We start from the raw sequence: 26977 nt of genomic DNA, 5'->3' as shown, positions 1-26977 counted from the left end.
AGCAAAACACAAGAAAGCATCTAGAGTCAGCATCCAGATAGCAGACAAGTGGTAAGGGCTTAGGCAGGACAAGTTACAAGGATAAATATCACCAGAAGCCTCTGAAAAGCTAAAGTAACTGGATGGGCGAAAGAGAAGATTCAATAAGGAGAAGACAAAGCGAGGGACAGGAAAATGGTCTTCCAGCAAAAATCCTCAATGAGCAGGACAAGACTGTCAACAGCAGAGAAAAGGGTGGTTAAATGATTACAGTGCTGGAAGTTGTGTAGAAGATTAGCTGTACTGCCTCAGGCTGTCGGTCCACCTTGCTTACTGTCGTCCCTTTAGCAGTAAGAAGTGCGTAAGGAACCTTGGGTGTTTGCTGGTGGGATGGAAACCCTGTATTTTAGGGGCTGATAAATGTAGCCCAAATAATATAGCTATGGCACAAGAGAACTTGGTGCAGTCGTCCCTCACCACAGGTAGGAAGGATTGCTGAGGCTTAAGGCCTGACCCAGCAACAGGGTCCTGTGTGGGAACGGCACAGGTTGTACTCCATTCCCAACTCCACCACACCAGGCTCCTCACTGCTCTGCCTCCTGCCAGGAATATGCCTGGTGACCAAGCACTCTCTGCAGTGCTACATGCAAGAACCCACTGTACCTGGACAAGGGAGTGAGAAGATGATACCTCCGGTCCCTGTCTTCTGCCCGTGGGGCAGGCACTGCGTGTTGGTCCTTACAGAGGAACAACAAGCCACAGAACCTACAGAGGTTGTAGAGCAAGGAAAATTAAACAAATGATGGTGTTGGCTTCAGGTTTAGGCTCTTTTGTCTCTCATTTTCAGTACTTTTCAGGAGTATGTGGCACAGATAGCTTTGTGTCTGCTGTATGGGATCCTTCATCAGGGCTGTCACCATCAGGACATCTCTCTTGCCCTGCTCATTACATCCCTGCTTGGATGAAAGGCACTGGAACAGCCTGCCCAGAGATGTTGCGGAGTCTCCTCTGGAGATGTTCAAAATTCACCTGGATGCATTCCTGTACAATTTAGTCTAGGTGATCCTGCTCTGGCAGGGGGGGTTGGACTAAATGATCTTTCAAGGTCCTTTCCAACTCCTAACATTCTGTGATTCTGTGAAAGAACCCTTGCCAAGAAGTATTATTTAAAGCCTGCACCCAATATTTAAACTTCAATAACGATCAGGACCATCATACTGTTCACAGAGACTGGGGAAAGGGTAGTTTCAAGGCAAAGATGAAAATCTGCCTTACTCATGCAGCGCTGCAGATGACAACTACAAATCTTTGAGAGAAATGTCAGGGGTGTTTGCTTAAGCGTATCTCTGGATTTCATCTAAGCACTGCTAAATATAAAACCCATAAACAACTTGAGGAGGAGGAACTGTGACCCGAAGCTTTTGTCTGAATGCCACAGTTGCTGCAGCACGTACCGTCCTCCTTGGATGCTGTGTGGTCCCGCTTTTGCCTGAAGAGCGATAGCATGCTCTCCTTTCCCAGCCCCTTCCAGAGATGGACAGCGAGCCCCGTGAGGCCGAGGCAGGCTGAAAGCTGTCCTCTGCATTTCTGGCACGCTCCCTACCCCTCGGGCTGCTTTGTCAGGCGTGACTGACCCCACATGAGCTTCAAGAGGCAAACAGCTGGGAGGGCTTGTAACGGGGAGCTCCTAGGTCCTGACGCCCCCGCGGGCTCCAGCCCTTCAGGGCACAGCCCGGTCGGGGGAGGGTCTCCCTTCTCCTGACACCCCTGCCCGCCATTCGCACAAGCCACGGGGCTGCGGGACGCGCCGCCGTACGCGGGCGTCACCTCCCGTGTGCGCTGCTGGGCGGCCTGGGGCGAGGGGAGGGAAAGGGAGGAGAGCTCGGCCCTCCTCCAGCCGGGGTCACCCGCCCCCGCTGCCTTCAGCTCCCCCCCAGGGCCTTCCTACCCTCCCCGGCTCGCTGCCCCCCAGCCAGCGGTACGGCCGCCGCGGCCCCGCGGCCCCGGAGCCGTGCCAGCGCATGCGCGCTGCCGCCGCGCGGTGGCTCCTGCAGGAACGCGGCCGCCGCCGCCCGGGGCCGCCACCGCCGCAACGTGTTGCACGCCGCAGGCTCGCATGTGCTGTGCCCGTAGCGGCTGCCTGGGGCCGCCCTGCCGCGGCTGCTGCCGGCTCGGCAGGCTCCAGCTGTTCGCTTTTAAAACCTTAAAGGACCTCTGCGTGCCCGCAGTTCATTCCGGTGCTGCTCTCGCCTCCTCCCCGCGGCTGCTGCCAGCCCCTTCGTGAATCGCTCTGCACGGCACCGCTGCCTGGCGCGGGCGGGCATTTCCATGCAGGCGCCAGCCACCCGCGGCAGTTGCGCGCATCAACACACCCTTCGCCTCCCGCTCCGAACCCGGAGCGATTCCATTACTCGTGGAGGGGCAGGGACCTTCTCCCGGCAGGAGGGTCCAGTGTAAGTTTATTCGCGGCTTCCGCTGTTATTTACAAGTCATCGGTTGCGCTCACCATCCCCCCGGGCACGGAGGGAGCCGAAGTTGCCAGGTAAATGCCCTCTTCCTTGTCTGCAGCACTTTGAGAGAGGCAGCTCCGGTCTGGTCTTGTTGCATGGCTGCTTCGCCGCTTCTCGTACGGCGTGAATCGCGAAGCGGGGGCAGCGTCTAACCGCAGAGCTGTCACCGGGCAGTTCTGCTCGCCGCCCGCCTCCCGTGACATTTCTCGGCGCGGCTCTGGGGACGGGGGGAGGCTGCCTTCTGCTGCACCGCCGCTGCCGCCGCACTGCTGCTGGGCTGCCCGGCTGCACCGTTACACCGGCCCGGTTGCGCCGCTCTCCCTAGCGCGGTGAGGGGTGGGTGGGCGAGGGGAATGCCCCCGCGGGGCTACCGGCGGGGGAGCGGAGCGCAGGGCCCGGCGGGAGAGCGGGGGTAGCCGCAAGGCCTCGCAAGGGGCAGCGTCCCGCCGGCCCAAACATGGTGCCTCTGCGGCAGAGGAGCCCGGCCGCGGCCCCGCCGTTACCGCTGTCGGTGTTGTCCCCGCAGGCCGGGCGGGCGCCGCCCGCAGCCAGCCCGCCGCAGCGCGCCGCCCGTCCCCGGGGAGGCCCGGCGGCGTGAGGCCGCCCGCCGCCACTGCTTATGCAACACATCATCGATAACCACCCCGACATGGCCACCGCGCTGCTGGCGGGCGAGAAGCTGAAGGAGCTCATCCTGCCGGGACAGCAGGATGACAAGGCAGGCGCGCTGGCGGCTCTGCTCCTCCAGCTGAAGCTGGAGTTGCCCTTCGACCGCGTGGTCACCATCGGCACCGTCCTCATCCCCATCCTCCTCGTCACCCTCGTCTTCACCAAGAACTTCGCCGGTAAGGGCGGTGAGAGTCCCTCGGCGGGCGGGGCGGGGCGGGCGGGGCCGCCGGCGCCTTCGCGCCTCGGAGGGCTGGCGGGGGGGGGGGGCAGCGGCGTCGCGGCAGGGGCCGCGCCCTACAGGCCTCTGGAGCCCCGGGACGGCCACTGCCCCTCGCCTCGGCGGGAGGGGAAGCGCCTTTCCCCGCCGGTGGGAACGGGACCCGCCGCCCCGGCTCGGAGAGCGGCCGCGGATCGCTGGCCTGCAGGCAGCGACGGTGGCGGGAAGTTTCTGCTGACCTGCAGCAGCTGAGAGCTCCTGTGGGTGACACAGGGGGGTGGTTTTATGCCTTTTGAGGTGGGTCTGGAGAGGTCCTGAACGAGACCCTGGCTGACCTCAAGCACTGGTCTTGATGTTACTTCAGGCATCTACACCACGAGCGTTTAACTGGCCGCCTAGGGAGCAGCAGATGTTTTGGTGGAGTCTGTTAAATATGGAGACGCTTGCACACTACGCTTTGCCGTGCTGTGACAGGCAGAATCACTGATGTCTGTTTCTGCTGAGGGCCTACACCTTGTGTACAGCCAGGAGCAATTTAAAAAGCCTGGTTTGATTGCCCATCGCTGCCAGTGCAGAGTCCTTATGGTCTGGGAAGGTGATAAGCCTTGAAAATTGCTGGCCCAGTAAACTGCTACACCACCTTCCAGGCCATTAGTGTGTATGTGAACACTGCTTTGCTTGATCTCAAGTATAGGCTTGATGAGTGTAGCTGCCAGTACATGACTGCTTTTAAGGTCCCCTGAAGCTCCATCCTGAAGATCTACATGAAGTTACGAGCGTTTTAATGTACAGAACCGACCGGGCAGTCTGTGAGGGTAGTGGAAATTGGCTGTGTTCAGTCTGTCTAAACGTGTCAGAACCAGGCTCTTGCTTTGCATGCTGCTTTGTGATTAACTTACAGCACTTGCATATCCTTTATACCTGTTTTTATTATGAGCTAAATTACCTAGAAGAATAGCTGCTTGCAAATTTGAACTTCTTAACGAAAATCTTTCTCAGTCTTGTCTCATTTTTTAAACATACTGTTGTATAGCTCAAGATCTTCAGCCACAGGTAATGATAAGAGCCTCATGTTTTGGATGGTCATCTGGAGGCATCTCAAATACCATATTTTCAGGTCATAACTGAGCTTGCTGAACACCCGAAAACTGTCTCTCTGTAGCAACTGCAAGGCAGGAAGGATTCAAGGTCACCTTTGGTGATCCTCCATAACACAAAAGCTTTGGGATTCCCTTCCTTTGTTCGGTTTTTAGAGAAGTAAACGATAAGAAGGCAACCCTACAGGAGCTCACGAGAGTGCATGCTTATACATGTGCCTTCATACTGTTTGGGCTGTACAGGTTTCAACCTCAGCAGGCCTAAAGATAACCTTGGGTGCAGGAAAGGTCATGCCCCTTCACGCATGTTCCTTTACATTGTGCGGGTTCCCTAGCAGAAGTCGATGACTCACGGCTTGTGCAGACAGCAGTAGCTGGTTCTATAGGAACAAATCCTCCGAGGCTGCAGATTGCAGAGGAAGCCTCGGGTCTGAGCACTCGGATTAATGCAGTGGGTGTCCCCCTGCCAGGCTTAACCGTGGTCCACACAAGTATGTGGGAGAGAGGGGATCTGCTTAATTTCTGCATTTATTTTTTTGCTGTGGAAGACTAATCTCTAGGCTGATGGTGGTGTTCCAAAATTTGTTTCTCAGAAATGCCAAAAGCAGGATCATTTGTGTCTACTTAAGGACCATGTGTGCTCATTTGGCCAAGTCTTACAGGGTGGTAACCTATTGTGTCCTGCCGGGACAAAGTGTACAAGACAACACAGAAAACACCCTATGCCTTTGGAAAAATGTGGGGCAACACTCTTCTGTTGTATGATGTCATGTGTTTGTTCAGATGGTCTGCAGTTAGAAAAATAGTATGATTAAAATGTATGTATATATATAAGATAATGTAATCAAAACACTATGAAGGTCTGATGAAAGTAAATAGATTCCTTTTTGGAGTGGAGTTGAAAAGCCCGGGATTAGTGTATTCCAATTCTGCTTCCACAGAGTTCAAGAGCAAAACTCCTATTCATTTTAATGTGACCTGAATCGGATGTTACTCTCCTACCAAAACAGTTATGTACTTGGACTCATCTCCTCAGTCAAGCTTATCCAGAGAGGCCAACAGCAGTCCAGCTGGATACATGCATATTACTGATTCTGTGGTTGGTGTTATGTTTCACCCATGCACTGCCATTGAGCCTTTAAAAAACCCAAAATCTATCTTCATGCACTTGCTTGGGATGCTGCTCCTCTTGTGCAATTTAAATAATATGTATGGAAGTTCAGGTTTTGCTGACAGAGTTGAGTAAGGTTCCAGCTGCCCCTTTGGTTGTGACTAACATAGTAGCTCCCCAAACTTTGCTTTGGGCCCTTGTGTGCGTTAGTTACTGCTTTGGAATGGGAAATAAAAATTGATATTTATAGCTATTCCTAATTCTGCTAACGAAATCCAGCGCAAGCCATGGAATGCTATCACCATCATCCCATGAAACTGACAACAACCCCCTTCTCTGGGGTCTGTCCCATCTTACTTAATCAGTAAAGCTCTTGAAACAGTGGTATAAGCACTTGAGGCATAGAAGTGTGGTGATCAAAAAGCTGTGGTTCCTCACAAGACTTCTTGGTCTGGATTGGAAAGGTCTGTATGATTAGTGCATAGAAGAGATAAAAGTATGTGCGTGTTGCATCTACCTCTGAGTTCATGTGTGTGGGATCAGGCGTAGCTTAAAGAGTAGTCAGGAGCAACGGTATGGTCCAGTGCAAGTGTAATGGGAGCTGCTTGGCTGAGTAGCAGCGGTGTCCTGCGCTGGGGGTGTGCGGAAGGCACCCCATTGTCGCAGGAGGCCTGGGCATCCCAGGGCAGTGCTGAGCCGTCAGGGGCCAGGGGCTGCGGAGAGGCGCGTGTGAAGGCAGAGTTCAGCCCCACGCCCAACGCAGGACAAAGAAAGAGAGTGTGATGTAAAAGGGTTTGTGAAAAACCATAAAAATCATCGTGTCTGTAGTATGATACACTGTATGCTGTAGTTTGACTGTGGGGGAAGATAAAGTTATTTAGTTAAATGTGTTGTCTTGGTGCCACAGGCAGAGTCGTTTAGGTTAACACATTGGCTATTCATGAATGCGGTTTGCTTGTCCTTGTATTGGTGTGTTCTGATCCTTATATCACTTTTGAGATATTAAATCACAGATTTCTCTTTTATTAGCATAAAAGGCAAGACCTAATTGTTTAGTAGATACTATGCTGATTTGCTTAATAAATAATAATCCAGCAGAGCTTAATGTGTTAGAAACAGCTTTAAATTAGGTATTGGGCTTTCCTTCTGTTGTGTGTATCATAGAATCACAGACTGGTTTGGGTTGGAAGTGACCTCAAGGATCGTTTAGTTCAACCCCCCTGCCATGGGCAGGGACACCTTCCACTAGACCAGGTTGCCCAAAGCCCCATCCAACCTGGCCTTGAACACTGCCAGGAAGGGAGCAGCCACAGCTTCTCTGGGCAGCCTGTGCCAGGGCCTCACCATCCTCACAGGGAAGAATTTTTTTCCTAATGTCTAATCTATACCTACCTTCTTTTAGTTTAAAGACATTACCCCTTGTCCTGTCACTACACTCCCTGATAAACAGCTCCTCTCCAGCTTTTCTGAAAGCTCCGTTTAGGTACTGGAAGGCTGCAATAAGGTCTCCCTAGAGCATTCTCTTCTCCAGGCTGAACTCAACTCTCTCAGCATGTCTTCACAGGAGAGGTGCTCCAGCCCTCCAGTCATCTTTGTGACCCTCCTCTGGACTTGCTGCAACAGTTCATGTCTTTCCTGTACTGGAGGCTCCAGAGCAGGACACAGCTCCAAGTAGGGTCTCAATAGAGCAGAATAGAGGGGCAGCATCACCTCCCTTGACCTGCTGTCCGTGTTCCTTGTTTTGCAGCCCCCTTGTTATGCTTGTTATGCTTATAGCACCCTTACAGGCTGACTTGGTGTAAAAAAAACCCCAAAACCCCAAAAGGGCTGTCAACTTTGGGTTACTTTTGAATCTGTGAGGTCGGGATCATGGAATCACTGTTACAGTGACTCTGTAGCATAACCAAAGTTTATTGAGAGGTAAGATTTTGTTTCTAAACCTCACTACTGGATGGCAGTGCATTTTTGGTGAAATGGAGCTCTCTGCAGTGGGGCACGGCTAGCGTGTACTCCTGAGAGTTACATTCAGGCTGCAAAGAATCAGTAGACTGCTGATTTCAGTGGGGACAGGACTTCACTCTGATGGCTGAAGTATGGAAGGTGTAATTCTGGCACTGGCACATCTGCAAGGAAGTGCATATTGCCATTCTTCACATTTCCTAAATTGTTGTTCATTGAGAGTGAAGAAAGTCTGTCAGCTAACCTTTTGGGTTATCATTTCTGTCTCTCCTGATTCTCCATTGATGTTCTGCAAGCAAACCAGTGTGATTCCAGAAAGGACACCCCTGGAGAGTTCATTTAAATAAATCCACGTGCCATGTTTATACTGGGCGTGAGATCATGATGAAGTCATTTCGGAGCAATAGTCAGCTACCCCCCACAAAGAAAGCCCCCATGATCACCCACAAGAGAAGAATGAATATTGTTTCCCTTTCTAAAACTCACCTGTGGGTAGGCTTCATGTAAACCCAGGAAATCCTGTATTTAGGGGCCACTGTATGATGGCTTCAAAGGTAATAAGGAAAGTTTTGGAGATTTGTTTCTCTTACCTAGTGGGTGTATTTAAATGGAACTGGTTTTCTGGAGGTATAAAGGAAAGTTTTGGAGATGTGTTTCTCTTACCTAGTGGGTGTATTTAAATGGAACTGGTTTTCTGGAGTGCCAGCTGTCAGCCCTGTGAAGGTGCCTACCAAAAGCAGAGTAAGATAAGGGAAACCTCTCCCTTAGCAGTGTTCTTGTGGAGAGTAATGATGTGTGCAGTTGGGAGTCCTGAGGAAACTTAACTTCTGTTTGCTCTGTTTTCATTTGGAAATTACTGCTTTAAACATAACTCTTTTTTTCTTTTAATTTAACTATTAATGTGCTTGAATTTCTGTCAAAACAGTGACATGACCCCCATTATACCTTATATATTCTCAGGCTTCTGCTGGAGCACTCATGCAAATGTATATGCAGTGCTTTCCAAAGATCCATGCTTGTGTTTGACTTGTTAAGAGATTGTCCTGCTGGAATATCCAGGAGTCTGACTTTTCATTCCCACTTAGTTATTCCTGTGCAAATCAGAAATGAAATACAACCAGCATGAACAGAGAGTTCAGGTTTGGTAGTGCAGCACTGTCCCAGTGCAAGAATAGGTGACTGTACCAGGTCCTGGCTGGTGGAGAAGCAAATTGTAAGCCTGCAAGTATAGGCTGTCACTTTTGTCCTTCCATTTTATCCACGTTGGAGCCTGCTGGATTGTTCCCTTTCCCTCAATGAAGGGTTTGGGGTTATTTATGTATGTATTTCTTTATGTATTTCTTTATTTTTAAAGAAAGTATTTCAAGCGTTTTTTTATGTTGAAGCAGACTAGCATTAGATTCATATTTACTGAAAACTTGTAAAATACCAAGCTCTAATGAAATGTTAGTAGGCAAGGCTGGAAGATACGTAGTTCTATTCCAGCTACAGTCTGTGACCGTGTCCAGCAGCTCTTTTTAGTGACGGTGTTTCGGTATCTCCTATCAAGGCATGGCCGGTCTGGGGAGGAATGGCTCTAGAGAAAAAGGGGTTGATCTCCTACTACGCTGCCTTTCCATTTTCACTTCCTTTCTAAAGTGCACAGATTGCAGAGTATTATACTGCAACATCCACTGCCAGTTCGAAGTGGGTCTGTCTGGTGTTCCTTATGGCTTTCATCCTCGCCTCTACCCTCCCTGGTTTTACCACGTACACACAGGTAGCAGACGCAGACCCCAGCCTCGAGTGGGGTGCTGTTGGGTGCTTAATACTCGTCTTCACCAGCAAGTGCTGTACTCTGTGGGCAGCGATGCTACCGACAGCGACCGCAAGCTCCTCCTAGCGAAACCTCTCCTGGCATTCGCTCAGCTGTCAAGACACGGTTCTGCAATCCAGTAGACAAAGAGATAGCCTGGCTTTCATGATGTGCTGCTCAGCTTGAGTCATTTAATGTTTTTACCAAGTGGTTTAAGTGCAGAGCAGCCAGTGCTCTCAGGCACGCCTTCGGGAGTTCTGCTGTGGAAGGGACTGGAGAGCAGTGGGCTCCAAAGGAGAACGTGCTGCTGTTTGTTATGTGTTATCCTCAGGGTACTGAAGTAGGTTGGTTCCCAAACTTTCAAAGGCTTTTAGGACTGGTGTGGTCAGTTACAGGGACTGCTAAGTCATCTCCCTCTTGTACAGTGAATTACTCTTTCTGTACTGCAGTCATGTTTGCTTTTCCCTCAGAAGCTGTTAAATGCTGATTACTTTATTAAAATAAAGCAAACCAGCCGTCCAGCTGGTTTCTGTGCTTCAGTCAAAAGCCAAGCTTTGGCATTGATTTTCTTGCTAGGTTTATGAAACAGTGCCTACAAAATAACACAAAAGTTGCTCATCAATACTGTATTTCTATGTCTCTTAGCAGTTACCTAGCTCAGCCCTCTACCAGCCTTCTGCTAGAAAATTCTCATGAGGAAGTAATGGAAGGAGACAGTAAGTTAAATGACTGAAGGGTCAGTTCAAGTTCTTATGTTTTTCTGATTTGCAATCATTTTGCATTAGCAATGCTTACTTCACTATGTAGTGCAGTATATGCTTGAGTTCAATGTCTTTTTTATGCATTTCACCCTACAGTATGTTTGAAATAGTGTATGTGGAGGAGGATTTCTCTGTTACAAGATGGAGTTTTATTCTGTATTTCCAGTCAACTTTTCCAATTTATGTTTCTATTTCAAGTTGTGGGCAACGTATTTACACATAGTCACTTACATGACTTACCTGATTCGATGGCTTTTGGGCTTCTTTGCCATTTTTTCTCTTTAACTGCACATAATGCCACATGCAGTAAGAAAGTGCAGGTGACATTTTTCCAAGTGATTATTGAGAGCACAGGGCCAGGTTGTTTTATGTGCGTGACGACACCGGTGCAGGAATTGATTCTGAGGTGGTATATTAGCTGTGATAAGAGAATTTAAGGAATGTCTCAGTACCACTTGCCTTGAAGTGTTTTCTAATCATGTATTTTTTTTTAAATAAAAGAACTGAAATAATACAAACAGCCTGGGGCTGTCAGCAGTTCAGCCGTTGGCTGTGTGCGCTGCCGATGGAATTCTTCCCAAGGGGTAAGGGCGATTCACAAACACGAGCTGTGCACAAGATGGGCAAGCTGGCTTCCTCTGAGCTTTGGTCATTTAAAGACTTGAAGTTACATGATCTGAATGTTAAATAGAAAGGCAGTCTTGAGGAAATGCGTGAGCCTGGCATGGAATCATTCCTCTGCAGTTCCTAGCAGCTGCAGATATTTTTCTTTCATTAATTCCATTTCTTAAACTTTACTGACAACATATTTATCACCTTTTTTCATATGAAATTTCATGACCCTGTTTGGAGTATTAAACCCTTCATCTCCCCAAGTGTCACATAGGTGAAGAGGTCCAAAATGGGGATGAGATTTATCCCACTACACGCTTTTAACTTCAGCAATTTAAACAGATGGTCAAAAAAATTTTTGCTTAAGAAACCTCATTCATTCATCTTAGTCAAGAGGAAACCTTGTGAATAAATAAATGTAATGTCAAGACTGTTTTTCAAAGCTACCCTGAACTATTTCAAAGCTTTTTCTCTCCCTAAACTGCATAGAAATCCATGAAGAAATCGAAGCTTGTACTGTTCCTTGGAGCTGCAAAACTCTTCAAGCAGAATCCGCATTGTCACTGAGTTCCTTAGCTTTTGTGAGCATTAAAAATGACTGCAGTGGGCACCTTCAGCAGGTATACACCTTTACAAAAGCTGAATAATTTTACAGCAGACTGGCACGATTCTTGTAGAGGTTTCCTTTGTTTCCCAGGATTTATTCTAAGAAAAACTGAAATCAGCGCAGGTATTTTCCATCATCAGGGGTTTTTTGTCCCAGGCCTGTATAATACAGCCTGGCATTTGCACTGGGGAATACAGCAGTTCATCATAATGCCAGGTTTGGGGATTTCATTTTATGTTGTGCTGTTCTTTCCTGGCACCATGCCTGTTGTGCAGGTTCTGAGCTGCCAGCGCAGTGATGCAGCCAGGTGCCGAGACGCCTGGTGGGGTGTTCTGCAGCTTAGCACTCAGTGGCTATTTCTGGAGCAGTTTGGTTATAGGCTGAAGTAATCATTGCACCATTTGGAGACTGGGGTGCCTTGTCTTCTGTGGGGTCTGTGACTTGTTCAGGAGTGCAGGAGACCTTTAACACTGGAAATGGAAGAGCTCCCAGGAGCCTTGGGAGGCTGATTCCCCTGACTCTGTTGCAGTAGATCAGAACAGTTCTTCTAATTCTTAGAAGACCATGTTTCTTTGCATGTGGAGGAACCAGTTTTCCAAAAAGCAGTAGACTGGCCATCTCTGCCTCCTAAATCCTACGTTATTAAAACAACATAATTACCTAATGAGCTAACCATTGTCATTTTTCTTTTTCAATGTGAAGTTTTCTGGGCACTGTGTTCATGCCAAGAGCTACTTAATATGAGCCATCTTCTTTATTTTTAGTCATTAAATAACAGTAATGTACTAGAGAAAACCTGCAGTTTCTCCTTGCTTCTCATGCTTGTATTTTGCGCTTGACTCTTGACTTCAGGACCCACCCTTGTCAGTGCATCACCAGTTTCACTGGATTTTCATCATGTATTTCACTTTGGCATTTTCATGTTCCTGCAGTTTACTTTAGGTGTTACTCTATTATTGTAGTGCCTGGGTGCTTGCATAGTTGCTTTGGGGTTCCATCTCTAAAGGGGAGTTATTGGACTACCCCCAAAATACTCTCTTTATTTTTGGAAACACTGGTTTTCACACATTACTTCTCCTGTGCAGAAGACCTGTACATCACCAAAATTCCACTCCCCTCCTTCTGTAAGCACTACATTTAGAAGTAAATGTTACTCAGATCTCTTTTCTAGGACCGCCTGCATGGCTGAATTTCATTAATCACATTTTGATTGATACGTTCTTTTAAATTTGGAGCTAAACCTTCCCTCAAACATTAAGTAATACAAAGCAGCGTTATAATACAGAAACATACCTCTCTGTACAAATACAAGCATTTTAATTTCCTTCCAGGTGTTTTCTGTGTTCTCACAGAGCTCTCTGGAGCACAGGAAGAAATGCTCCTAGTGACGTTCAGCAGTACAGGCACTATAAACAAGCTGTCTTTCCAGTGACGTTACCACCGTGCTGCGTGGCCATCACATGGTGGAGATAATAGCTCGTTATTGAGGGAACATTCCTCTGTGGGAGCAGCCTAAGGGATTGCATTAAAGTGTTTCCTCACCTTCTGCACACAACAGTTGCCATTTCTGGAATAACCTTCTCCAGCAGACCTCAGCATACCAGCCAAGTAGGAGTAGGTATCTTTCCCTCCTGCATAACCTGGGCAGGCATCTTTAAGCCTCAGATTGCTGGTAAGTGAACTTCAGCACACCAGCTGATTTTAGAAGAGCTGATGTTTGTTGCATACAGGGAATATAGTTCTGTACCTTTATGTATACACTGGGAAGTTCACTACCATTTACTCATTATGCAGATCCAAAACAGGTGCAATTCAAGCAGCCATCCTGCAAGGAGAAAAGACTCAAACTGTAAATGCCTGCAGTTACCCCTGTGAGGAACCCATTCCCTGTCAGTCTTAGACATTGCTGATCTACATCTCACTCATTACACTAATCCTTGCAGAGTATAGGCCAGTAAAACTTCCTAGCAGAAGTGGTTTCCTGTCTCATTTCTTCAGGGCCTTTTGTTTCAAGATTTTTTTCTTAAACAGGACAAGTGATTTCAGAGATGGGGCAAAAAAAAGGCTATACCTTACCTTGTTGATCATGGAGAAATTTGTACCTTAGGAAGACTTCATGGGCATGGAACCTATATTCAGATTTGGAAAGAATATTCCCTAAGAAAGGTAAAGGTATTGTCTTTTTGTTTTAATAAAAGTAACAATAATTAGCCTGATAAGGTTTAGTTTGATGAATGTTTTCTTATTCATACGAGTAAACTGGGTGAGTTAAATAGGACTGTATGAGTACAGTTGGCACACAAAAGTAATTTCAGGAATCCACCCTCATGCTGTACTAATACCTAACCTTTAAATACCCTTTAAGTGCAGTAGTTGAAATAAACCAGTTAAATTAAGGGAGTTTTTCCTTTGACTGTGAATTAATTTGGGGGTTAGCCAGCATTTGTTAAAATCACATTCAGAGAGTTGCATATTCCTTGTGAGCTGTGTGACTGAGATGGAAAAACCTGTATGCTGCTTAGATAATCTTGTAGTCTCTTAGACTGCATTTCCAGCCTCAGTAACATGAATGGTTTTTGTTCTTTTGTTTTTTTTGCAGAGAGAAGAGGATCCAGGACATTTCTCCTTTTCCATATAAAAATTGCTGAAAAAACTACTAAATAAATTATTTCTGTTTCTCAGAATAAACAGTTTCCTACCTGCTTTCTTGTGCAGTCCTTTCAGTACCCAAGATGAATGAGGCATGCATGTCTGATTGCTTATGCATATGTGACATGGTGTAAGGAGAGCGGTATGCTAAGGAGCACTCCTGTCAAATGCTGCCAATTGTTGCTGAATTCAGGGAGTTTGTCATTTATCTTGGCTGTTGGAAACTTGGGTTCTGGCATCTGATGGGCAAGGGAGGTTCAGAGAGGCTGCCTGAGCACCGAATTTCTCCTCTGAGTTAAGCAGAGAGGACCTTATGAGGAGTGCTTCAGAGAGCTTCACTGGAATGCCAGCTTTGCTTCGTAGGCAGGTTGGGCAGCAGCATGAGGATGAATCTCTAGCATATTTAACTCAGCAGGTGAACTTTATATCAATGCAATTCCCTGATACTTAGCTCAGTTCTCCAGTGTGAGGGTTCAGGCACTTGCCCTTCAGAAGTTGGGGAGATCCAGCCTGTTAGGCAGCACCGAGGCACCACTTCTACTGCCTACACCCAACACAGGGCGGTGGCTGTCAGGCTGAACAGTTGCTTCTAGATCCTCAAAGAACTGTTTGCACAAGAGGTATATTTACCTTTGTCTTGGTGTAGTAAGCACAAGAATTTTAATAATTTTTTTTTATCTTTTAACTATAGTTTCTGAAAAACAGGCTCCTTTTTTTCTATCTTCTGTTAAAAAATTGTGCTGTTCCTTCTGTGTTACTGAGTTATTGCACTAGAATGCCAAAATCATGCAATTCAGTTGGAAGATGAATGAGGTGTGATTTGTTTTTCCCGAGTAAATTCTAAAAGCTGGAGGTCACAGGAGACATGGACCATTTATTATTATGGTTTATATTTTGCTTTGGTTGAATATATTTGATTTCATTGGGAATACAGTAGGTGTGAAGAGTCATTTTCTCTTTTATTTAGGGACATACGCTGTTTTTTCCTAGTATTTTCTTTTCTTTAATGTCTTATCAGAAGCATTGCCAATGTGTTGTCCATATTTATTTAAGTAACTGTTGCTCATAAGAATATTTTAGAAGCTTGCAACTGATCCCCCTACAGTATCAGTTCTTCAAAGAGAGATGCACATGCCAAATTTTATGCACTGTGAGTAATCCCATTGGCTTCAAAGGAACTGCCCAGTGCATGAAGTCACCTAAGTCTTTTCAGGAGCAGGTGTGATTTTTGACATTGTTGAACATGAGGAGACTGGCAGTGCTCTCTTCATGTTGAAGGGGCAAGCAGATGTTTGTGCTAGATGCATTTCACTCACTTTCCTAGGGAAGACTTGTAAAAACATGTTTGCAAAGGTAATGGAGAACGACGCACACACACACACAGAGGTCAGAAGGCACCTTTAAAGGTCACCTAGTCCAACCCCCCTGCAGTGAGCAGGGACATCTTCACTAGACCAGGTCACTCAGAACCCCAAGCCTGACCTTGGATATCTCCAGGGATGGGGCCTCCTCCACCTCTCTGGGAAACCTGTTCCAATGACCTACCACCCTTTCTGAAGAACTTTTTCCTAATATCCAACCTAAATCTCCCCTTTTCCAGGTTAAAACCATTGCCCCTCATCCTATTGCTACATGGCCTTGGGAACAGCTCTTCCCCAGCTGTCTTATAGGCACCTTTCAGGTACTGGAAGGCTGCTATAAGGTCCCCCTGGAGCCTCCTCTTCTCCAAGCTGAACAAGCCCAACTCTCTCAGCCTGTCTTCATAGGAGAGGTGCTTCAGCCCTGTGACCATTTTTGTGTCTCTCCTCTGGATGTGCTCCAAGAGGTCCATGTCCTTCTTGTGTTGAGGGCTCCAAAGCTGGACACAGTACTCCAGGTGAGATCTCACCAGAGCAGAGTAGGGGGGGTCAGAATCACCTCTCTCGATCTGCTGGCCACACTTCTTTTGATGCATCACAGGATGCGGTTGGCCTTCAGGGCTGCAGATGCACATTGGTGGCTCATGTCCAGGTTCTCATCCACAAGTACCCCCAATTTGTTTTCCTCAGGGCTGCTGTGCTAGTTGCTGCATTCCTTCTGCAACTGGCCACTGCATTCATTTTTGTAAATGGCGGTTTTTCAGAAGTGAGAGAAAAGGCTCCTGTATGAATCAGCCATTTTTATTGGATGAGACCTAAAGAAAAAAAAGTTCACCTTGAGAACAAAGAAGCATTAGAGCAGGTTGCACAAGTTGTTTGTGTCACTGAAGGTTTTCAGATTGGACAGAGCCCCAGCCAAGCTGGTCTAAACGAAGTCTTGACCCTATTTTGAGTGAGATGTGGGATTTGGCACCTTCTGTTGTTCCAGCATTTCTGTGGCTATTGGGTATCTCTTCAGGGAATGGTTTAGAAAGCAATTACCAGATTTTTCCATTGGTAACCCCATTTCCAGGTCTGGGATGCATTTCTGCAGTAAGAAGTTTCATAGAGGTTCCACCACAAAACCTCAGCCCCTCAGCCCCTTGCTTGAGCAGTTTCAGAGCTTAGAGTCACACTTGTGAAATTAAGCAGGAGATTTCTTTACCTAACATATTTTCTTGCCTATCACTTAGGGCCTCACAAATGGTGTTTAATTCAGAGCCTCGTGAAGAGGGCAGCTGAAGGTATGCCGAAGTATGTGGAGGTTGGGGAACCATGGAAAAGAGCTGGCTGACATTGCATTGGGAACAGGAGGGGTGGGAGCCTGTGCCTGCAGGAAGCCCACAAGCATTCCTCGGAGCCTTTACTAACAGGCAGCAGACTCAGCAGCTCCTAGTTTCCACACTTTGCTGTCAGTCCTTCTTTCCATAGTGTCTGTTTAAATTGGGGTTTTGAGCTCCCTTCATCCCTCTCCCTGCCTGGGCTATCTTCTTGCAACTGTGCTCTCTCTTTCACTCCCTTAAAGCGTGCCCTTTGTACCACGATGCTTCCTGGCAATCATTTTTCCTGTATTTAAGTAGCACTTAAACTGATGGGTGGAGATGGTGCAGAATGCAGCCCGGGAAAGAACTGAGCCGTCGAGGGATTTCAATTCTTCAGGTGGCATCACCAAATGTATCCCACAGCTAAGGGTTATTTCATCTTCTTTGCGTGCCCAAAAAAATACAGCGAGATGTCTCTCATGCCTTACCTGTGAGACTGTTTTGTGGACTTCCAGAAACAACAAGCAGGGTAAAATGTATCTGTGTACAGCTGTTGAAAGTATCTGATACAGTGCTCCTGTGACCATCTGATAGTACCTGAAAAAGGGAAGCTAAGCTTCCTAGTATGCATCTGTATACTCAAGTCATACACGTTATATATAAGTTAATAAGAACTTATTAACGTGAAGGGCTTCTTTTTCAAATGTAATTAATTCTGCACAGCATTAGTTAAAGGGTTATTTAGTCTCCTAAAAATTACTGTGAATGAACATTTCCTGCGAATGGCTGTGACCATAGGTAAGTATCACTGGGGACAGGATTTGTTCTTTGGGATTCCTAGTGATTTTTGTCTGAAACTACTGAACTTCGTATTTATTCTGGCATGCAGTTAACACATTTGTGTAGGTGGACCTAAGGGCAGACCTTCAGACTTAGAAGTTCCAGAGCATCAGAACTAAAAACCTCACAGTAAGTTCATCATGTTTAATTCAGACTTGAGTTTAATCTTCCAGCTGCGAACAAGAATGGCAGGTTAGTCACCTTGCTGGGTTTTTTGCCATTGTTCCTGATGTGCTTGTGTGCAAATCACAGACACATGTCCATCTTATCATTGGAACTAGAAAAAGGTTATTTTGGACATGGTGACCTTGCTCTCCTTTTTCTCTGGTAGGAATTTCTGGCTCCTGGGCTCACGAGAATGTAGCTGTCAGGGAGAGGGGAGGGACAGATTGTGTTTATGGGTTTAAGCCTACACAACATTGAGAAGATGACCAATCAGCTCAGCAGTAATGGTCCCCAAAGCTTTTAAAGTCTACAGCATCTTGTTCCATTGTCTTTCCTACACAATTGAACAGCTACACCATACACAATTAAAATGCAGCATACTGGGGAAAAGCTGTATTTCTGTGTGGCTGGAGTGATTATATGAAAAGAGTGCCTAAACAGGATTTTCAGGATGAAATAAGATTATCAGTACTTTCTGTATTTGTGAATATAAAGTTAAAAGCAGATAGCATGGTCTGATGTCAGAGCTATGATTTTAACAGTTACTGCCCTTTTTTAATGCTACTTCTCTATCAGGAGAAATAAAGTAAATCTGCTGTGCCTTGAAACTGTGTAAAGTGGGGCCCTCACAGCTGGAGTGAGCTGTGTGTGTGAGAACAACTTGTTACTCCCCTGTCCTCATCAGATCTGCATGTGGAGACCCAGCTGTATGTTACTGTCATCTTTCCTAACCAGATTAGTTACTGGCGTGGCGCTTTTTCATCTATACCTGACTGGCACAGATTGCAGTAGAGGGGAAACAGGTCTGTACCCTAGTATGATGGGATCAGACATCTTCCTGGTGGTAAATGCCAGGTTAAATGGAAGGCTCAGAAGGAGCACTCACAAAAGCTAAGTCAAACCTGGTTGTGATCTTGCTTCAGAGCCTGTTGTGAATGAGAGAGACAGGTTCCTCCAGGCAATAGCTAAATTAGTTTTTTGCTGTGAATCAGACTGGAAGGGTCTCTTCTCAGACACTTTTCCATTGTCTGGACCGTTTGCTAGCTAAACAAGCTGATCTTATGCATTGAGTCAAGTCCTATGACAAGAAGGTTAAGCTGAAGTTCCCTGTGGAGTCACTTTGCCAGAATTAGTGCCATTCACTGACAGTGAGTGTGGCTCAAGTGTATTGGAAGAAGCCATTTGAATAAAATTACATTGTAACATCACTGCCCCCACTTCAATCAGTTATAAGACATTCCACTGACTTCACTGAGCATAGGATTTCATCCCCCAAGCCTTGATATTTACCTGGAAAATAGTGAAAAATCACATTAATTTAATAAATATGCAAAGGAAATCTTAGACTAGCATGAATAAATAACAAAATACTGAGTAAGAATGGGACACCATGCTCAGCTATCCCAGTGAGTTCAAGCTCTCTCACAACTTACCAGGCAGTGGCAGTAACTTAAAAAATGTTTAACAAAGGGACAGCAAACAAATTCCCATAAAATAGCATTTTCTTTCTTTACCGGGGCTGGGTAGACCCATTTTTTGAACTAGTCTCTGATGAAGCTCTTCAGACTTTCTGCACTGAAACAGTGGCAATGGATGGGGCGTAGAGCTGGTCTCTAAGTGAAGTGTCCAACAGATGTTTACATCTGCAGACATTTTCATTGCTTCTTTAATTTATAAAGTAAATATATATTGTTGTTACATCTATACAAATTCAGCAAAAGTCACCTTAGCTTTCAGGTCTCAGTGGAGAGAACTGTTTTGTTTGTTTGGCAGCAACAACTGGTACATGAATCCAAATATCATCCTTATGGATTATTTGCATGAGTGCTTGTTGCTGTCTTCTCAAGTATCCATGGCTTTGAGACGTAGGAGGTATAAACCCATGTGTGTCACAGGAAACTAAAGTTCATACTGGCAGATTCTGCTGAAACACCCAATTCAGAATACTTAGGAGAAACGCACCAAGCTACTTTGCCTTTTTTTTTTCCCCATGGGAACATTTTCACTTAGGAATCTACTTTGTCTCATGGAAAAATCGCACAATAACTCTTTTGATGGTAGGAGTTCCAAATTTTTGTGTGCATCCCTTTATGGGTAAGCTTGGAAGGGCACGTAACAGTGAAAATGAACATCAGTGAGCAGTTTTATTGGAGCACATGGCTGTAAATACACAAAAATAGCCCGGATGGGAAGCTGTGTAACCTAAGAGTGCTTTAGGCTCTTCTCTGAGGTTGAAGTTAGATCATTTTAAAATAATTTTAAACAATTTGCCAGTCTCACTTTGCATGCTGTCTTGGGTAATAGCACTTATTCTATCATCTCCCTTTAAACTGGCTGCTTTTATAGAGAAGAATCCTCACTGAACCACTTTTAAAAAGTCCCCAGCAGGTCTCTGCAGGTCTCACAGGAGAGGATTACACCTCAACATTTTACCAAAGTACTAGTAAACGCTTTTCATTTGCTTGCATTTGAAAAGTGGTCAGTGAAGTGAGGAGTCCTCAGTTATGTCAAAAGGATTACTGGGGCTTGCCTGTCTATTAATTTTAAATATTTATTGTTACCAAACAACAATCTATTATTTCCTTCCATGGTTGGTGTTATTAAGAGCACAGTACCACCGCTCTCCTCCAGTGAGATGTTCTCAATCTGAATTGTAGACCGCGTTCAGAACTGCAGCAAGCTTTTTGTTCTTGAGCGCTTCTCAATTCAAGTGAACATGCCTTCTTCCTGTGGGCCTCATTAGGGGAAGTTTTTTGAAGTTATACCATAAGACTAAATAAATATATTCCTTTTGTTCTGCTTGCCAAAACATGAAAATATGGTCTTCCTCTTGGAAGAGGGTGTTTTGATATCAGGCATTGTTCTTTGAGCAGTTAATACTACTCTAGCTTTCTGTCTTACTTTCATGTGTTGCCAGAAAAATGTAATTGTATAAGAACATAACTGAGGGAGAAGTCCTTTTAGTCCAATACCCTGTCTTTGATGATGGGAAAAAGGAAACACTTGGGAAGGAGTGTTAAAGTTGACAAGTATATGGTGTTACTTCCGTTGTTAAATCCTTTCACCCTCTAGCAGCCAGTGGCTTAAATCGTCCTGAGAGGAAAGTCGCATCCCTACCTGTGTACTTAATAATTCTTGCTGTACTTCCATTACTCTGTCTGTTTGCTTTCTTGTTCCATGGTGTTTTCTTCTTCTGTAATATGGTATGACAGCGAGTTCCACCACTCGGTTGCACACCTTGTAAAAAACAATGGTACCGATTCAAATGTAGGATTAAGTTTTCATAGAGGCAAATACAGTTCACGTACCAGATTCTCTGCTGGTCGGTCGCATTTCACTGCAGGAGTGTTAGCTGGGAGGGATGCAGCTGACTAAAATGCTCCAGGTTTCGATTTTTTCTGCCATACCCCATGAGCAGACTTTGTTAAAGGAAACATTGCCTTCAGCTATATCCACCTTTCTTCTACTCAGAAGAGTATTTAGCTGCCGTGAACCTTAATTTTCACCTAAACAAGCCTGGCAGCATTCACACATAACATCCTCAGCTGCTCTAGAGTGGATATCAGGGCTTTTAGCTTTACAGAGTTTAGGTCGCAGTTGCTTAGGATATTGTTCTCAGAGAAGTAATCAACCCAAAATACACTATAGCTGACACTTCTAGCTCGGGTTCATTCTAAAACTTCCAGGTAAATAGCTTTGCCTGGAGGCTTGTGAAGATGTGCGCAGGCCGAGCTGCCTCATAGACATGGAGGGCTTAAAGGTAATGTAAAGATACAGCAAAATCAAATTGATATCATTTGAAATGTTTATTTTCCAGAGCTCCTTTTGTAGGTTAAATGCACAGCAGTGACTTTTCTCTCTGTTATACAGAGGAGCCAATATACTGTTACACACCACACAACTTCACCCGCGATCAAGCCTTGTATGCCAGAGGATATTGTTGGACAGAATTAAAAGATGCCTTGCCAGGAGTTGATGCCAGCCACTGGCCCTCCTTGTTTGAGCATAAGTTCCTACCTTATGCGCTGCTGGCTTTTGCTGGGATAATGTACATTCCAGCTCTGGGCTGGGAATTTCTGGCCTCCACCCGACTGACTTCAGAGCTTAATTTTTTGCTTCAGGAGATCGATAACTGCTACCACCGTGCAGCTGAAGGGCGGGCACCAAAAATAGAGAAACAGATTCAGTCCAAAGGCCCGGGGATCACTGAGAGGGAGAAGAGAGAGATCATTGAGAATGCGGAGAAGGAAAAAAGCCCCGAACAGAACTTGTTTGAGAAATACCTGGAAAGAAGAGGACGGAGTAACTTCTTAGCTAAGCTTTACCTTGCGAGACATTTGTTCATCATCTTTTTAAGCATCATACCAATTACGTACTTATCCACCTACTATGCCACCCAGAAGCAAAACGAATTTACCTGTGCACTAGGAGAGCCCCCGGACAAAACGAGCAGCTCCAAACTGCACATCAGAGTGAACTGCAAACTGCCCTCTGTCCAGCTCCAGCGGATTATTGCTGGTGTAGATATCGTTCTCCTCTGCTTCATGAACTTAATCATCCTCATCAACTTGATCCACCTCTTCATATTTCGCAAGTCCAACTTCATATTTGATAAACTGAACAAAGTTGGAATAAAGACCAAGAAACAGTGGCAGAAGTCCCAGTTCTGTGACATCAACATTTTGGCCATGTTTTGCAATGAAAATCGGGACCACATAAAGTCATTGAACCGTCTGGATTTCATCACCAATGAAAGCGATCTGATGTACGACAACGTGGTGCGCCAGCTGCTTGCGGCGCTGGCCCAGTCCAATCATGACGCCACTCCCACCATGCGTGATTCAGGGATCCAGACGATAGACCCAAGCGTTGATCCAGCAGACATCGATGCCAATGAGCAGCTCATCATTAAGAGACCCAGGAAGAAGATGAAATGGATTCCGACTACCAACCCCCTTCCCCAGCCATTCAAGGAGCAGCTAGCCATTATGAAGGTTGAAAACCACAAGCCAGAAAAACCGAAGCCTGTGAGGAGGAAAACGGCGACGGACAGCCTTATCGCTCCTCTGTTGGAGTCCGCTGCGAAGACCTCACAGCAACCGGCCGCTCACAAATCCGAGCCGAATGCCCTCCCAAGCACGAGCAGCGAAAAGAAACACACACGACACTTTTCCTTGGATGTGCATCCGTATATACTGAGTAGCAAAAAACCCAAGCCAGAGATTCAAGCCATCCCCTCCATGCCGACGTCAAAAAGCCAAGAGGGGGGATTTCTAAACCAGGAAGAGAATGTCGTAGTACACGTTACCTCCTCTCTCAAAGGTACAGTATGCCGTAATGCCCGTGCCACCTCCATAGACCATAATTTGCCTAGTGATCTTCAGAAACTCAAAAGTTTATCAGAAATGTTTGACCTGCCTTGCTAGACTTTGGGATAGCTAACAACCTTAGGGCTTGCACGCCTCAGAAATAGGGGTTCTCTTTGGAAGATAAGGATTATTACAGGTAGAGGTGTGTAAAACCACCTCCATAGACCATAATTTGCCTAGTGATCTTCAGAAACTCAAAGCTTATCAGAAATGTTTGATCTACCTTGTTAGACTTTGGGATTGCTAACAATTTAGAGCTTGCAGGCCTCAGAAATAGGGGCTGTCTTTGGAAGATAAGGATTATTACAGGTAGAGGTGTATAAAACAGCCTGTGGGCTGTTGGTGTAGGGAGTTCTTCAAATGTAAGCAGATTTCCTTGGTGTAGCACGACCACATTTGTAACTAAGGAAATGAGGAGAGTTAGGCCTCCATGATATCCTTCCTGCTCCACCAGCACCTGGCACATTTCAAACCTGCCTTTTTTTCCAGTCATATGGAAACTACCATGGTAGACAAGCAGTACTCAGACCAGTAGTAGCCACTTTAGGGTGTGCGAGAAACTGTGCTAGTGGTAGTTAAAAGCCACCTGTGGAAAAAAATTTCTTTAACTACCAATCCTTAGGGGTTGCCGTGTGTTTGTCACCTAGGAAACCACCACTTGGATCATTTATATTGTTCTTCACTCAAGAGACATTTTAAATTGCCCTTTGTCTCATGCAGACCAGAGGTTGTATAGTCCGAAGTGTGGGTGCTGGTCGAGGGGCCAGGAATTCTGCCATTCCCTTCCCATGTGGCCTCATAGGAGTTTCTGCTCCTTCTGTGCCTCAGTTCCCTGTGTGAGTTTTGGGAATCCTATCCCTTTCTTACCTCCAAGGAGTGTTCCAAATACATGAGTAGTCACTAGGTGCTGGAGTGATGGGGAAAGCCACGTGAGTGCTAAGAAAAGTGATAGGTCAGTAGATAGACTGGTAGGCAGGTAGATATCTTCTTGTTTATTTTTGTAAGCTACTGACATAAGAAAGAAGCACTATGCAGTTAAGTTACAGAAAGATTTGTACTTACTTAAAGCAATGGCTCTCATCTCATTACAAGCTAAGACCACCCTCTGGGCCTCGACAGACTGACAGCTACCGTCACCCCACTGCCCAGCAAAGAAGTGATTTGAGGTATAAAAGTTTCTGTCACTTCCAAATCCTTACGGTCCTTAGAGCCCTCCAACTCCCCAGTGTGCATGTGAGCTATTCTACAGCATCCCTTATCCAGTCACCTGCTCTGATTTCAACTCCTCAAAACTACTGGGGTTTTCCGGTCTCAATTACCTTCATCTAAATTAGTGCTTGAATATTTTTAAGGGCGAAAAATAATTACTGTAGTTTTGGGGCTCTGTTACTCCCCATTCCCATTAAAATTTTCAGCTTTTATTTTGAGTTAGACCAACATTGCAGTCCATCAGGTAAGGCAGACTTCTAATTTCTGGAAAGAGACATCAGTTAATGTCAAATTGCTGAGTTCTTTCTAAAGACAAGTGGCTTACAATGTGTAACCACTGTTTTTTCCCATCTAAAATATCCGTGCTTTTTGTATTCCATCCTGTGTTTGTCAAAACATTAAATCATAACATTTATCAAACACTTGCCAGACTGCAGAGGAGAATAAACGATCCTTTTGGGTTGTGTTTTGTTCATTCTACAAAAACACCATTCACGTGAGGAAGCATGAGCATGCGTAAAAAAAGAGTGAGATTTACACACCCCATTTGTTGTTTGTCCTGTTCCCCTGAGCCTGAAGTCCTATTGCTTTGAAACAGTCCTGCTGGATTTCTCCAAGTGTCCCAAGAAAATTTGGGTTTGGGTCCACTCCTGCTCCCGCTGGAATCAGTTCCAAAACTGCCAGCGGCTTGTATTTGGTTCAGGACACTCCTCTCTGGTGGACTGGAAGGGGGAAAGATAACCTCTCCCTCTCGTTTTCCTTTTAGACACCCCTCATCCTGCAAAAGAGATCCTGTACTCATCAGAGACATGCAGAACTGTGCCTGCTGCTGGGGCTTTCGTCACGTGTAACCACAACCATATAGCCACGACGGCTGCTGCAACCAGTATCACCTTGAACCAAGTCAAGCCAGAGCCAGCGCCCGCCCTGAACTGCAACCCAGCCCACCCTTTGCTGCACATCAACACGCTCTACGAGGACCACGAGGAGGAGGTGGCAAACATAATGGACAACGGTATTCACTCCCCGGCTGACACCGGGGAGATTCTCTCCATCCCGACCCCGAAGCAGATCCGGTTGGCAACGTTTGAGGAGCCGATGGCGATGGTGAGCTCGGTGGAGTACTGAGGGCGAGGCGCCGGGCTGCAGAGCCGCGCCCTCCTGGCCAGGGCGCACAGACCACCGCAGTGCCGGCCGGGGTCCCAGCGGCGGCGCGATTCACTGCATGAGCATGGAGAGCTCTCACACAGCCTGTAGCTTCCGGTAGTAACACCAAACGGTTTTCCAGGATCACATCACGAGCACTGTCAGTCGTTTGCAAAGCAGAATGAAAAATGAAGGTAATCTGGTGGAAACAGACCTTTAACACCAAGACAAACCATTAGCTCCAGCTCCAAACTATAGCTTCCTGACTGAAAGGGGGATTAGCACAATGTACCGACACGGGGAGTCTGATGGCAGTAATCTTTAGTGAGGGTTTAAATCCTTTGCATTCAGAGTCACTGATCAGAGTTAAAACAACGTGGAGGTGAGGTATACTTTTTCAATGGCAGCAGTTAAACAAGAGGGTTTTTTTTTTCTAGGCAGAGAGAGTTTGGGTTTGGTTTTTTTTTCAATTCAGGATTATGAAAAAGTTATATGCAAGCAAAAAATTTTTGTTTGTTCCTTTCTTTAGCTCACTAATGTTGGGCTTGATGGAGACTTGGCTGAAAGGGCCTTACTACCACCAGCATTTAAGTGCAAAAGGATTGACATGCTCAGTCTCTTGCATTTATAAATGAAAATACCTGAGGTATGCCCTGCCCTTTAACAAGCTTATATGTTTGATGGAAGATGATGAAATGAAGAGTTTATTTTTTTAACTATATTTTACCATGGGAAAACTTACTTTAATAACTTTTCAAATCAGGTGTTGCTTTTAACACAATGTGTAGAAGAGATTCATTGTAGCTGCTTATTTTTTCATAGTCTATTTATGAACCAGGTTAGAAACTTTCACGGGTGCTTCACTGATAACGAAAAATCTTGAAGGGCGTTAACAAAATAGCTCACAAAAAGATGAAACCAGCAAAAAAAAACCTGTTTTCCAATAACACAAAGTTAAAGAAGTCTATGGATTTAGGTCTGCAGACTTGCCTGGGCCTTGATTCAGCAAACACTTGAGGCCACGGATGGCACCGAAACGACTCGTGTGTCTAAAGCTAAGCACACACTGAAATGGCTTTGCTGGATCCGGGCTCTGGTGCAGGCAGACAGCAATCCTGCAGTACCTGCTGTCGCTCCGATTCAGTACCTGCCTTTCTTGGCTCAAAGCACATCTTCATGCCCATTCTCCTATAACTACGGTATGTGTGATTCAATAGAGAACTCTAGGATAACTAAAACATCTATTAAAAGTGTTACCATGCAATAACCATTCTCAGCAAAATTATAGTGAAACAAAAAGTGACTGTGTTAAAATAATACTCCTAGCTGCATTCAGGATTATGGACTGTGTGTGTTTGCTTCGAAATTATGTGTAACGGTAGAAGAAACAATGCAGCACAAATATGGGACTGAAATCTTGAATTTATTTTTAATTTATTACCTCAGACATGGATATATGATACCAATATTTAATGAAAATAGCACTGAAAATAAATACCTATTATTCTGAATAGTTTAATGTGTACTGCTTCCTAGTGCAGTTATCTACAAGTGGGATTTTGTCATAAGCAGTAGGCGGGACATGTAAAGCCCCCACTCCTCCCTATGCTATTTCAGTTCTGC

General features: G+C 45.7%; 1 protein-coding gene across 1 annotated transcript; it reads left to right on the top strand.

Moving 5' to 3' along the window:
* Nucleotides 1-2407: 2407 nt before the first annotated feature.
* PANX2 (pannexin 2) lies at nucleotides 2408-25336 on the top strand (the record flags this gene model as incomplete). Its single annotated transcript, XM_084267245.1, has 4 exons — nucleotides 2408-2521; nucleotides 3016-3334; nucleotides 21501-22952; nucleotides 24975-25336. Exons 2-4 carry the CDS (start codon nucleotides 3109-3111, stop codon nucleotides 25334-25336), a joined length of 2040 nt encoding a protein of 679 aa, XP_084123371.1. The 5' UTR covers nucleotides 2408-2521; nucleotides 3016-3108.
* Nucleotides 25337-26977: the final 1641 nt, after the last annotated feature.

Source organism: Gallinula chloropus (genome assembly GCF_964237585.1).
Source record: "Gallinula chloropus genome assembly, chromosome: 1".
Taxonomy (NCBI): Eukaryota; Metazoa; Chordata; class Aves; order Gruiformes; family Rallidae; genus Gallinula; species Gallinula chloropus.
The sequence above is the reverse complement of the archived record's forward strand: the minus strand, read 5'-3'. Positions and strand labels throughout refer to the sequence as shown.